Below are 13,459 nucleotides of genomic sequence, written 5' to 3' on the forward strand. Positions count from 1 at the left end.
TAATACGGATTATTGAGGTTAAAACGAATACACTCGATCGTTTCAAAAGCTTCCTCGTTTCCTGGCAATGATTATCTGTTTTCACTTTGATCGGTGCCGTAAGTGGCTAAATTTTCGGGGCTCTTGCGACGTCGATGGAAAGTTCACGTATAAAAAATTAATAAACCATCGGAACGCTTTTCGTTTTCTGACTCGAAAATATGTTTTTTTCCTAGTACCAGGGAAGAATTTGGACTAAGGTGAAATTGTAAGTTTTAAACGAGTGAGGTTCGAAGAAGCACCGAAAATAAATTCCGAAGTTTAGGCGTTGCCAAGCCTCGCTTTTATTTCGAACGAACGAATGCAAACGCCTCGAGGCGGAATTAAATAAATCCCGGAAAAGCGTCCATCCACGATCAGGCGGTCGAATTTCAGCCCGGTGGGAATTTACGACGTAGAATCCGTCGGCCATCGAAATCCGCAAAAATCGGAGCGAGGGGTGTGGCGGCGTCACAGGGGAGGCCGAGCGAATCGGTACTTAGCGCACTCGGGGCGGGGGGGGGGGGGGGGGGGGGGGGCGCAATAAAACCTTCCATACGGGGCGATATTTATCGGTTGGCACCCCGGGCGGCATTTTTCCGCGATTTCGCGAGGCCTTTTTATCCCATCAGCCGCCATGAAGCTTCTCCCTTGCATTCTCTATCGACCTAACGGTGAGCGATATTTTTATCCGCCCGGTGATTCCATTTTCCGACGCGGATCGCAACATCCAAGATGGCGGACCTTGCGCAGCACCTGGCGCGTCATAACCTTACTTCCTCAGACTAATCTAAGACTCTATATGACAGGTTTTAATTTCTCCTCTCGATAGTTCATCGATAAACATTCCTAGACTGTAAGCATTTGGAAGATCCCAATAAATGGAGGTGCACGATCAAGGTACAAGAACTAACCTACCCCAAGGATCGAGGATTGGTTTCATGCACCTCAAACGATGATCTGACCACGAAGATAGCAGAACCGGAAGTGAGGAAACAAAGAATCAATTTTTTTACTCAAAACAGTTGCGCGGTACAACATGGCGGCAGCCTTATCTACCAAGAAGAGAGCCAGAAAGAAGAGCCTCCTCCGAAAGTTCTCTTTCCTTTTCCCTGCCATCCCAGGGATATCAATGGAAAAACTGCATTTGCAGTCTCCACATATCCCACGTCCACGGACCGAAGAACGAAGCCGGGTGTCGGCGGCGAACACGCGCAGCGCGCAAAAAGTTGCGCAGGGCGCGCCGACGAAAAACAGGATCGCAGCCGTTAAGGCGCCGCTTTTCCGCCGCGGAAGGCAAAGTCGCTTACTTCGTCAATTTCTTCGCGGATCCTCGAGTGCGAAGCGCGACGCCCGACGTCGCCAGGGATATTAACTGGACCGACGCGGCCGCCATGTTGGCGCGCGTTCAAAAAACCCGCCGATGGCGGGACGGCGTCCATCATGGCGACGCGCGGGTGCGCGCGCACGATTATGCATGAAAAATGCAGATAGCCCCGGTTATATCACGTACGAGATCACGATGGCGGCAGATAAGGCATCTGCCTCTTTGGCCGTCCCCCGTTCCCTCTTTTTCTCGCCCGCACTGCCCGTGAAAACGAACCGTCGACTGCATCATGTGCATATCCTGCGTTTTGCGCGGCCCCCGCCATTTCTTTTTTCTTTTTTTTTTTTCCCACTCCGCGCCCTTCCCGGTACCGGACCCCGCGTCCCTTGGAAACGGGCGTTATGGTTTTACCTAAAAGGAATAAAATGAGGGGGGGAAAAAAAGACAAAGGACCGGACAAGAAAGGGGGCATGCAACTTCGGAGAAAACCCCTCGTGCCCCCCGTGTCCCGGCAGATCGGAAGCGCACGAAAGGGACGCAATTGCATCGTAGCGTGCGCCGAGCCGGCGCAATTGACCGTTAAACGGGGCAATAACTATCACCGGATAATCGGTAATTTCGTATTGCCGATGGGATTACCGGCGGTGTTCAAGTTGCCCGGCGATGTCCCCGACAATTTGGAGATTCCTCAGGTATCCCGACGGACAATTTCCAAATCTACTGCACCCGACAATTAGGTTAATCCATGCCGTGTACCCCGATCCACGTACCTTATCAACCAATAAAACCTTCTCATTAATCTTTTTTATTGTATATTAAATCACTTATCTCTATACCTACGCTTTTAATCAACACGCCATTTCGTGGTCCAGCAGCGCTCCAAATACCCGCAGAAAAAAAAAAATTCGCTCCATTGAATAAAATTATTTGACAGCATTCATTTAAAAAAAAATGAGTAAGCCAAGTATTAGTTCACTTGATTGAAACTCGACCAGCCAAAGTGATTTTCTTTAAAATCGTTTCGTTAATTTTAGAAAACATTTTAATCGATATACCAAATATTCAGATTAAATGTGCCTCAATATTTGGCACGATATGCCACAACGTTTGATGTAAACAATCAAGAGTTATTAACGGGAAAAAGAAAAAAAAAAATTGTATCATGATTAGCAAATATTCGGCTGTCCATATTCTGCCGTTGAACCAACAAAAATGTTATCCATTCGATCGAAATATTTTTCTGCGGGTGAGCCTAGAGATCGATGACGTCAGTCCATGCATCATTACCAAAGGAAAAGAACTTCTCTCTCGTCCGGTGCTTACTTTTACCTTCGAAGGAGACTTTCTCTACCCGCCCCCCACGCGTTCTCTCTCGGCAGCACGAAAATGAATCAACGCAGGGCGAATGAATTAATTGCCCCGGAGAATAAATATGGCGTGAGCTCGCACGCCAACGCTTATAGCTTAACGAGACGAGGCAGCATTCCGCGGCGTTACGGTCCTCGACGGGCGGCCTCGCGCGCTGCGCCAAGTGCATCGCCGCGCTGCGCCGCGCGCTGCACTCGGTGCAGCGCGCGGCATGCGACGCACGCGGTTCGCCGCAGCGCGAGCTTTATCGCGCCCGGTTGGGTCCAGAAGGGGAAAAAAAAAAGGATCTCGTTAATTCAAGAAAGAAGGAAAAAGAACCCAAACTCCCATTTCCGGGAATAAACTCCACCCTCGAGCGATTAGAGGCGACAGATCCGAAGGAACCTTTCCATTAAGGTGAAGTGAAACACGTCGAGGAACTTGATCGACGTCGATAAAGAAGATTTTTCTAAATGCCTACGTGGCCGACGTTCGTTTTTATATTGACAACTGTGTCGAATTAAATTGGATATTGTACCAAATGGCATACTCCACCTGTCGTTTTCGTACAATAATTATAAAGAAATTGAATATAACTCCAGAAATCCCCTGGATTCATGCTTTCTGGGGCCCAAATTGACTGCAGAGGGACCCCCCCTGCGCCATCTGTGATTACCAGGTCAATTAAATTTTCACTCCGAGACCTCGTATTACCATCGTTTTGGCACAGAAGCGCATACAACACTTTTCTTGTCTTTATCCCGTTCAAATGCGAGTTTATCGATTACCAGAGTGTTCTAAATTGTCGTAAAATTGTCCTGACCCTTTCGTTTCTCATATCAGAGCCTTCGATAATTGTATATTGATCGAGATGTGAGAGCTCGACGCCATTTTGGTTCTGGTCTGGGCTAAGTTAAAAAATTTTATCCAAAAATCTAAATTTTAAATGTGCCAGGACAATTCTTAGATGATCAGGAGTGATGTGTCAAAGTTTCGGACAGTTTGGTCTAATACCCTTAAACAAAAAGTGTTGAATTCGAATCGGCTGATTTGAAGGGGGTTTCACTTCACCTTAACGCGGGAAGAAAACAAGATTCATCGAAACGACGTTCCTCGGTGGTTTTTAAGGAACAGGGACGACTCACTCCGAGCTACTGGGGAAATTATGCACGATGCACGGAGGGTCTAGTGCTATGCAAAGTGCAGTGGAAAATTGAAGCCGGTATTCACGCCACGTGGAATGTCGAATAGGATGATTGCCCGGTTTATTGCGACCAGTGGACCCCCGAGTTCTCAGCGAGAACCACATCTCGAGGTCCTGGAGAATTCCCAGACCCTCGCCTATCTTCCCTTTAAATCAAGCCGTGATGTATAATGGAAAGGAAAAAAAAAGATTATTCGCATGACGCTTTCATGTAAAGAAACTCTACGGAGAGTTTCGAGCCGAATGCATTCGCGCGAGAATCTCGCAGCATCGTAATCACGCTTTTTTTAATTCGGTGTCGGTGACGCTGATAAATTGAATTAAAAAAAAAAAAGAAGAGGTATGAGAAAAAAAAGAAAAGAAAAATAGTGAGGAAACATTTAATTACAGTCTGTGACGAACAACGGCCCAGGGGCATCTAGTACCGCGTTTCCGGGAATTCCGTCCGAGATCTCCAAACCCCGACGACAGTGAACCTCCTTGAACCCTCGGAAGCGTGCGCGCACCTCGTAATAAAAGTCCTGGGAGCCCGAAAGCCCGCTTTATAAAATTCCCCGAGAAAATAACGTCTCATTTCGGCAAGTGACCCCAGGTTTATCGTAATAACATACAATCTCGCGCGCATCGTTCGGTCTCCCTCGCACCGATAGCTCGCCCTATCGCTCCGTCTTCCTCGGTTTAGCCCTGCCTCTCCTTCCCCCCTTCCGTCCTTCCTTTTTCCTCGCGGCGCCCTCGACACGTCTCGCCAACTAGTACCTCCAAACGGTAATAACCAGAAGGTAGTACCCTTCTTATGCAAGCGACAAACGATTCGTCGAACCGACTCCACCCCTTCCTCGCCCCCCGAAAGGTTAAATCCCAGATCTTTGCAAATCCAATTTTTTTTCCCCCTCTTCAACCCGCGACAAAATGCACGGTTGCATATCATCAATGAGTGGAGACTATCTTCCGAGATCTCGTCGCCGGTGAGAACTGAAATGAATTGCGCCCATAATTATGAAAGTGGTCTAAGTCATATATTTTTTGTTTCGAAATTACATTGAATTAATTTCGTTTGAAATAATATGGCGTGAAATAACTGACAAACTCATTTTTTTTTTTTTAATTTTGACTTAGACCACTTTCATAATTATGGGCACAATTCTCCCTACTCGCAGAAATTTACCTCGTATTCCTCCTCAAATGACCATCGTCACCGGGGAACTCTACAAGTATATCTTTTTCCAGTAATCGAACCCCTACCGTGCATCCTTCGATCTCACTTATCTTCAAACCACCTCTGGGGGTTCTTCAGGGAATTTGACATTCACGTTACTCCTGCTTCCATATGCATCTGCTCAATGAAGTAACGACAGAAATGAACAAACAAAAAAAGGAGAAAAAAAAAAAATAGAAAATTTAGGGGGCGATGACAGAGAAGAACCAATTGCACGTTAGATCGTCCGGTGGCCGGAGTCAGCCTCGAAATTCCTATCGCTCAGTTATGGCCCGCTTCTCCGAGCCCTCGAGAATAATCCTGACGAGCTTCCGCTGCACTGCATCGGCTGCATCGGCTGCACCGACGGCAATTTCGCGAGCCTTGGCTCCGCCTTCGGTCGGAGTGTGCATTTGCGCAAGATGGCGTCGTCCTCAGCCTAAGAGGGCCGCATGCGTGCCCGCGTATGCAGTCGTAAGGCAGCAGCAGACAATCTCCTCCGTCATCTCCCTCCTTATCGTCCCGGAATCGCCTCCTCCTCGGCCGTCCCCTTAAACCCCGACAAAACGCATCCCTATCTCCCCGGAAGGATGCACAAAGACCGGGATAGGGAATTCCATCCAAATAGGAGTAGACGCGATCGAGGTTCGCAGCTTCGTCGGTATCGCGAGTGCTGCGGAAAACTGCATCGCGTTGCGAGGCACCCGCAATTACGTATGCACCTCTCCTCGGTGCCGCGGTCGGCTGCGCTTCCTTCCTGTCTGGTGCAACCGCTGCACCTCGCACCACCTCCCAGGCCGTTCCACGTTTTCGTTTTCATTTTCATTAACCCCGCGAGCCCTCGTAGAATTGGCCCGTGCAATGCGTACAGTGCGACCGACGAGTGCAACGAGTGCAGCTCATGCGACTCGCCCAACTGCAAGGCGCACAATGCTTGCAGCAACTGCAGCGCAAGAAGCGCATGCACCTCCACGCAGTCCTGGGTGAACAAACGACCAAATTGGCTTTTTGTTCACCGTGAGGATGCTGCCTTAACCCATTTGCATCATTAACGTACACATACGCTCAGTTTTCCTGGTCACTATCACCGGAGCGTATATATGCGCTCAATTTTGCAGATGACTATCATTCAGCCTGAAATTTCGGTGATAAGGACCTTTTCTTCCATTCATACTTCCTTATGATCCAAATCGGTTAAGGTGATATGAAAGTCGCGTCTGAAAGGTCGATCGTCCGTGAAACTTTTCGTCCGAACGAGATGCATCGAATCGTTTGAAAATCTGCCACGTTAATACACTGATTTCTTTAAAAAAAAAAAAAAGAAAAAAGATGTAAAGAATAAATGTAAACGAAGGAACTGATTCAATTCCATGAATGTTGAGACCTTCCTAAAGGTCTTCATATTCACTATATGTGCCCATAATTATGAAAGTGGTCTGTCATATATTTTTTGTTTCGAAATTACATTGAATTAATTTAGTTTAAAATAATGTGGCGTGAAATAACTGATAAACTCATTTTTTTTTTTTTTTTTCAATTTTGACTTAGACCACTTTCATAATTATGGGCACATATATATGTTACAGTGAAACACCGAAATCTGGAGAATGTCGACTTACACCGGTAAATGTTGACATTCACCATGCACTAACATCTGTGATTGTCGACACACACTGGAGAGGGTCCGAATGTACAACAATGTAATGAAATATTCGATCTTTCACCGACGTATTTGGTATCTGTTGACATTCACCGGTGAAAGTCGACATTCTCCAATTTCGGTCATTCACGGTAACATATACATATAGATATGACGCGTAATCATCGTTTTCATGGAGAACCCTCGTCGCGAGAAATGCAAATTCGAATTATCCATTACCAAGGGGTCCAAAACGCGATTCCCGCAAACACTCCGGAGGTATCGATGCACCGCGAGTGCGCAACCGATGCGCGTCTCCATATCTTCCCCTAATCATTCTCGTGGAGAAGGGCGCGAAAGAGGCCCCTCGCTTTCAAATCCGCCGCCTCCGCGCAAGAAACGCGACGGCCGCATCGGCGAGGTCGGTCCCGGGGCCCGAGATTCGATTCCGATTAGGACAGCACTTTTTTGAGGGCCACGAGCTAACAGAGGGCCCCGGGTATGATCCGCGCACGTCGGCACGAATCAGGGATATCGCCTTCCAAGTGCCCGAGGATCTGACCGGCCGTATCACGTTTCACGTATATACTCTATCTCCCGGCGCGGGTCTTCGGTATCCTCCGGGCCCGGGGCCTTCCCCAAATCGGGGCCTTTTTTCGCCCTCGTACCGCCGCCGGCTTTTCATGCTTCGCCGGCGCGAGGAGCAGCGCTCTCCCTTACCGACCCCGAGGTGGCAAAGCCTGCCGGCAAGGACGAAGGAGTCGCCTCGACGAATGTCGAGGGTTCTCGGGGCCCTAGAAGCCCGATCGAAGGGTTGTGCCCCGCGACCTTGCTCTTTCAACCTTTCGGCCGACACTTCGCTACCTTCGAGGGCCAAAAACTCAACCGTAGCATTTTCAAAGCCTTAAAAAAAAAAAAGACATAAAAATCGTCTCCTCCTTTTAGATGTCTCCCGCCATCTCGACAATCTCACGCGGCTAAAGGGAACGATTAAGACCCCGTTACCGATTAATAATATTAATATTAATAATATAATAATATTAATCACTAAATTACGAGGGTTTTTTCTCGAAGAAGGTAACTTGATGCCAGTCGAGTCTCCTAATATTTTAAATCGCTTTCGACACCCATAGACCGATAACGTATCAAAATCACCTTCTAAAAATATCTGTCGTGTACATTCCCGAACTTCAATGAACTCACAAGCGACTAAAAAACATTCAAGCTCCGATCATTTAACCGGCTCCATTGCCAGACCGAGAGGGTCACTCTCTCAGAGAATCGTGTAACTCTTAATGCCCGAGATCAGCTGGAAATCGTTGGAAATCACCGAAATATTGGCAAAACTTCAAGGCCGAGCGTCAGTTGTTACCGGAACGCATTTATCGTATGAAATCGTCTCTCAAAGAGGAAAATCGCTTTCTGAGTGAATATACCCCCGTCGTGCTAGACTCCGTTAAGGTGATGTGAAAGTGGCGTCGAAGAGGTTTTGTTTATAAAACAATTCTCTCAATTCGGTTTACCGAATAGTTCGAAGCTTTACAACGCGAATAGAGAGACTATAAGGAAGACCCTGAAACTCATGAGATGTCAATTCTTTTCGAATTTCTTTATAGGTATTTTAAAAATAGTCTATAAAAAAAAAATGAAATCACGCGAGTTTCAGGACCTACCTTAGGGTCTCCGTATTCACGTTTTAAAGTATCAAACGATTTGAGACGCCCACTTTGTACAAAAGTTTTATGAACAAAATTGAGCTCTCGGATGCCACTTTGACATCCCCTTAATTCCCGTCCCGACGAGGTACCGAGAGCGACTTGGCGCGAGACGCAGCCGAGTGTCTCTTTACTCGAACCGTCCCCCTGATCGAGGAATCTCCGCATTGTACGAGCCCGGCCCCGACATTTGGGGTATATCTCTCCGCGACTCTTGCGGAAGTCTCTCGGGTTTCAATGCCCACGACCGGGACGAGGAGAGAGGAGGTACCCCAAGTACCGAAACACCAATACGCTCCTGTAATCCGGTCCGCGGCGGCATACTTGTCCGACATCCGAGACCTCGTCCGTGCCGGTAAGCGATCGCTCGATCATTCCTCGGACGTGCCTGGCCGACCTTCGATCGTCGATTTCGCAAGGAGACCGATCAATTATTTCGCCCTGGGCCGGCGATATAATGCCCCGGAGACGAGACACCGCCGTCGACTTCTGACCGGCGGCGACACGCCGCCGCGCATGCGCCCAGGTTATTACGAAGCGGCGCGTAATTGCCCGCGTGTTAAAGCCGCGACGCGCGGGAGATCCGCCTCGGATCCGCGCCGCGATTGGGAATAATTATCACGCCCGGCGGATCGATATCATCGACACCCGGGGTCCAAAGTACACTCGCGCGGGTGGGGCAATCTTCATTCCGGGCCCGTCCGCCGTGAGAACCGGCGCGTCCACGCCCCAGGACGGGCCCCACTGGCCGAATCGCAATGTCTCGTCGTGTCTCTCCGTTTACAACGAAAACCGTCCCGCGCGTTTCCCCCGCGAAAGGCGTGGCCGAGGCCGAGGTACTGAAACGTCGTCTACAGGGGTCAGAGGAAAATCGATCCCGGTCTTCGAATCTCCAAAGACGAAAATCAAGACCGATTTTCCGAAAAGGCGAGGACCTGTTAAACTATGCATATACGTGCATATACTTCCCATATGAATGTTTTACGTGTACATAAATAAATAAATAAATATATATATTACATCTCCATGTGGGTAAGGAATCCAGCGACAAGCCGAATGACTCACTGGGAGCAATACCCGAGAAGGGGGTGGCCGAATCATCCCCACAGGACGCAGGACCGCGCCCCGCTCCTGACTCATGTCCACCCCTCGCGAGCCGGAGGGGGAAGGGGCGAAAAAACGCAGGGAAAGGAGGTAAAGAAAAAAAAAAAGAGTATAATAAAAAGGGTAAAGTTGCACTTACTGTGGGCGTAGTGTGCAGCCGCGGCGGGGTGATGGGGGGTGGGTGCAGCGTGGGGGTAGTAGCCCCGGTAGTCGGGGGTGGTTGCAACGCCCGCGACGCCAGCGCCACCCGCCCCCGACGGCGGCTCGAGGGAGGCCCGCGGGGGCTCGTACCACCTCGCCGCGCTCGACTCGCTGCTCATGTCCATGATGTCGAGAATGTTTGGGGCCTTTTCTCGCAGCGCGGGGCCGGCCGGGAGCGAGGAGAAGAACAGGGAAGTCAGGACTGCAGCGGGGGGGAGGAGACCGGGAGAGACCTTAGGATCCTTGAGAAGGCTCCCCGAAGACCGGCGCTTCCTCGCTCAGCGGGCTCATAGGGCACGTCCTCTCCTCCCGAGGGTCCGCTTCCCCGGTCGGTAAGGCAGGCCGCGACCTCGAAGCCGCGAGGGACTCCGCGACGATCGCTCTGGAAAGAAAGAGAAAGAACTATTAACACCGGTTTGCCGAAAGCGGAGAGACGTCCCTTCCCTGCACAGAGGATAAGAAAGAATTAAAAAAAAAGGAAAAAGAAAAAAAGAAAATGCGCATCGCGACAACAAACAAAATCCTGCTATCAAATAACGCGTCCAAAGGAATGGCGGATTAAGTAAACAGAATTTCTCTTCGGTGAAATTAATGAATATACATTTGTTTCGGTCAACTAAGTTTTTTTTTTCTTTTTTTCTCAGGGTGAAAAAAAGCGAGTGCCATAAAGTGGAATACTTTCAAGAGGTGTAAGTAGTAAAAATTATACCTTAATTTAAGGTGATGTGAAAGTGGCCGTCAATTAGGTCTCGTTTATATTATACCGAATCGTATCGAACTGTACAACGTGAATATGGAGGCTGTAAGGAACGTCCCGATACCTATGAGATTTTAATTTTTGTTCAATATATCTATAGACGTTTAACATATGTCTTATAACAAATTTTACGGGACATCGGAGCCTTCCTTATAGTTTCCACATTCACGTTGGAAGGCTTGAGACGATTCGGTACACCCGGTTTGGTGAAAAGTTTCATTAACTACCACTTTCGCATTCCAATAACACAATCGCGACCGCTGACGTGAATTCACGTCTTTTCAAGTTCTATTCCTGATTGCCGCTGACGTGAATTCACGTCCATGACGATACACGATGCAAGTTTGCGCGGCAACCAGTTTCAGAATTTAATTATTTTCCCCGGTACTCGGTACTTGAGACGGAGAAAATTTGCCGGTCGCGAATGTGTTAAATGCCCTAGGAATGAAATATCTCCGATGAACGTCGAATCGCGACATCTCGAGTTTCAGGACGGGAGAAGGTACCTCGAAGGGAGGATAACGGTGACGGATAAAATTTGAAAAGTCTCGAAGCCGGAAATATGACTAACGATCGCGATAGATACCCGGACGCAGGATCGTCGGAGATTATCTTAGTTCCCGAGAAGTTTCGACTTACCCTGTGTCTCTTGATAACGGATCAACGAGATCTACGGTTAATTAGGTGTTGATCTCTGCTTTAGTGAGGACGTACTGAGTGCTCAACGATCGAAAGCCCCTAAATTATTTATCAACAAACGGTCGGCCCGATCAAGGTCATCGGCGACCTAATCAGCGGAGATAGGATCGATCGCCGAATCTCGAGTGACAGGGACGTGGGGCGTCAGGACGACGCAGAAAAAGAAATAAAAAAAAATAATAAAAAATAATAAAAAATCTACGCCAAAAGTCGCGTCCGGTCTTTATGCGAGTACGTAAATGTGTTACTTACATGACGCGGTATACGCAATGGCTGTTAGACAAGTGGTTACGAGGAATTAACGAGAACAATTCAACTCGGCTGTCGATTTTCGTCGACGACCACGAGGTCGTCCTAACGAAAACGCCTGCCCACCGGCAAATAAAATACTTGAAGAAACGATCCCGCGATAAGATACAAGGAGGCCGATAAGATTGGTGGCGAAATACGGCGACCCGATCGAATTCAATTAAAGCTTCGGATCGTTATCGCCGATAACTTTGAAAAATAATTGACTCGATACAGGCGGAGCCAACAAAAGGGAGCGAAAACAGAAACCGCGAATACCGAAGAAAAATGTTTCACTCGAAAGAAAAACCTCTAATTGCGCCCGAAATTATGAAAATACCCTAAGAAACAAAAATTCATTCATCTCATACCTTGGGTCGCATCCATTTAAAATTATGATAATACGAAGTTAATATCGTAACGAAAGATAATTATTTAGACCCCTTTCGTAAGTATCGACATAAGTGCAGGCTTTAATGCGTTTTGAGATAATATAGATTTTAAATATTCTATATAGATGAGGTTGCTTTAGACCTTACATTCTCAATATTTGCATGTCTACTTATAGTTAGGCCTAAACAAGAACTTAATTCCCATTAAGACGTAAAGGCTTGAAAACAAGACTTACAAAAATTGTAACGGAATCAAAAGAGATCTTAGGTCACATGGGCGTTCAAAGTAATTACAAACTATCGACCCCATGATCTTCGGAATGTTTTTCCATCCCAATGGCTGGGGAGATATCGAGTGCACCGAGTTTAAAAGCGAGTGCATTCGCTTTCGTCATTACCCCGGCACTTAAAATGGAGCGATGCGCTCAATAATGGCGCGCTGTCATGATCAGCGACGTCGGTAGTGGAAAGGAATTAAAAAAAAAAAGAAAAAAAAAAGGAAAAGAAAAGAAAAGAAAAAAGAAAAGAAAACGGGGGAAAAAGTGGGCGTGCGAGTCGGCGAGAGTTATTACTGAATATCTCTCAATGCATTAACGCCAAGCTCGGTGCAAGACTGCCTTATCGACCAGCCAAGAGAATCGAGCATTAATTAATGTATTCTCTCGTTAATTACGACCGGGATATGAACCTCTCTTAATTCGTCTCGCCAAACCGAGCATGCCCTGCCGTTTCTTCGTGGAAAAAAAATCCGGTAAACCAGCGCTAAAAGCGACATTAAAAATGTCCTTCCCACAAGCGTTGCGCTCCGATCGATCGAAAGTGCAGCAACAAAAGAGAGAGAAATAAAGGAAGAAGGAAAGAAAAATCTGACACCACACGAGACCCTATATCCGAGGCTTTTCCGACCGGTCCAGCGTCACTTTAATTTACCCTGACACTGATAAGCCGCATTTATTATCGCTCTTACCCTGGGTGGCGAAAATCCCCTCGAGCACATACGATAAGGCATTTATCGGGAGTACTTGGCCACGCTGCAACGCCTGGAAAATTATCACCGAGATATGGAAAGTACGTGCAGGCGAGATGATTGGTCGATTCGAGGACGTTGCAACGGCACCTCCTAATCAGCGCTCGGCGAAACGAGCGACACACACGAGCCGGTCAGTTATCTCTTACCATTTCTTACACGGCTTCCATTTTCGCTTTTCTCGAAGATACCGAAGCAGAATTAACGTTCCCCCGTTCCACCCAATTATTCAAGACGGGTTCTCCCGTTGCTCTCTATGACCACATCTCGATGAAATCTCCCACCGAACGAATTGCACGGTTTAATTGACCGCAGCCAGGGCTTGAAAATTTGTACGGGCGAAATCCATAACAAGTTTATGCCGCCGAAACGGGAGGGAGGGAAGAAAAAAAAAATCTAATTATCCTCTGTAAAGATACTTCGTACATATTTACGAGAGGTTAGCGCGAGCCGCTTCCCTCGACAGTAATTACCCGGTCATTTGTGTAAAGTAAACTTGGCCAATGATAAATCCCGGTTATCGTCATAGAGGACGAACAATTACCG

The 13,459-nt window shown here is 47.7% G+C and overlaps 1 protein-coding gene across 1 annotated transcript in view; it reads right to left on the reverse strand.

Moving 5' to 3' along the window:
* The window catches only part of LOC105694630 (transcription factor GATA-3), a 94,512-nt gene that overhangs the window by 72,226 nt on the left and 8,827 nt on the right, over positions 1 to 13,459 (reverse strand). The window contains exon 2 of the mRNA XM_023434949.1: positions 9,689 to 10,132. Within this exon, the coding sequence (XP_023290717.1) occupies positions 9,689 to 9,875 (187 nt within the window). The 5' untranslated portion in view covers positions 9,876 to 10,132. The remainder of the gene's footprint in view (positions 1 to 9,688; positions 10,133 to 13,459) is intronic.

This window comes from Orussus abietinus, unplaced genomic scaffold (assembly GCF_000612105.2).
Source record: "Orussus abietinus isolate OABI.00-Male unplaced genomic scaffold, Oabi_2.0 scaffold20, whole genome shotgun sequence".
Lineage (NCBI taxonomy): Eukaryota > Metazoa > Arthropoda > Insecta > Hymenoptera > Orussidae > Orussus > Orussus abietinus.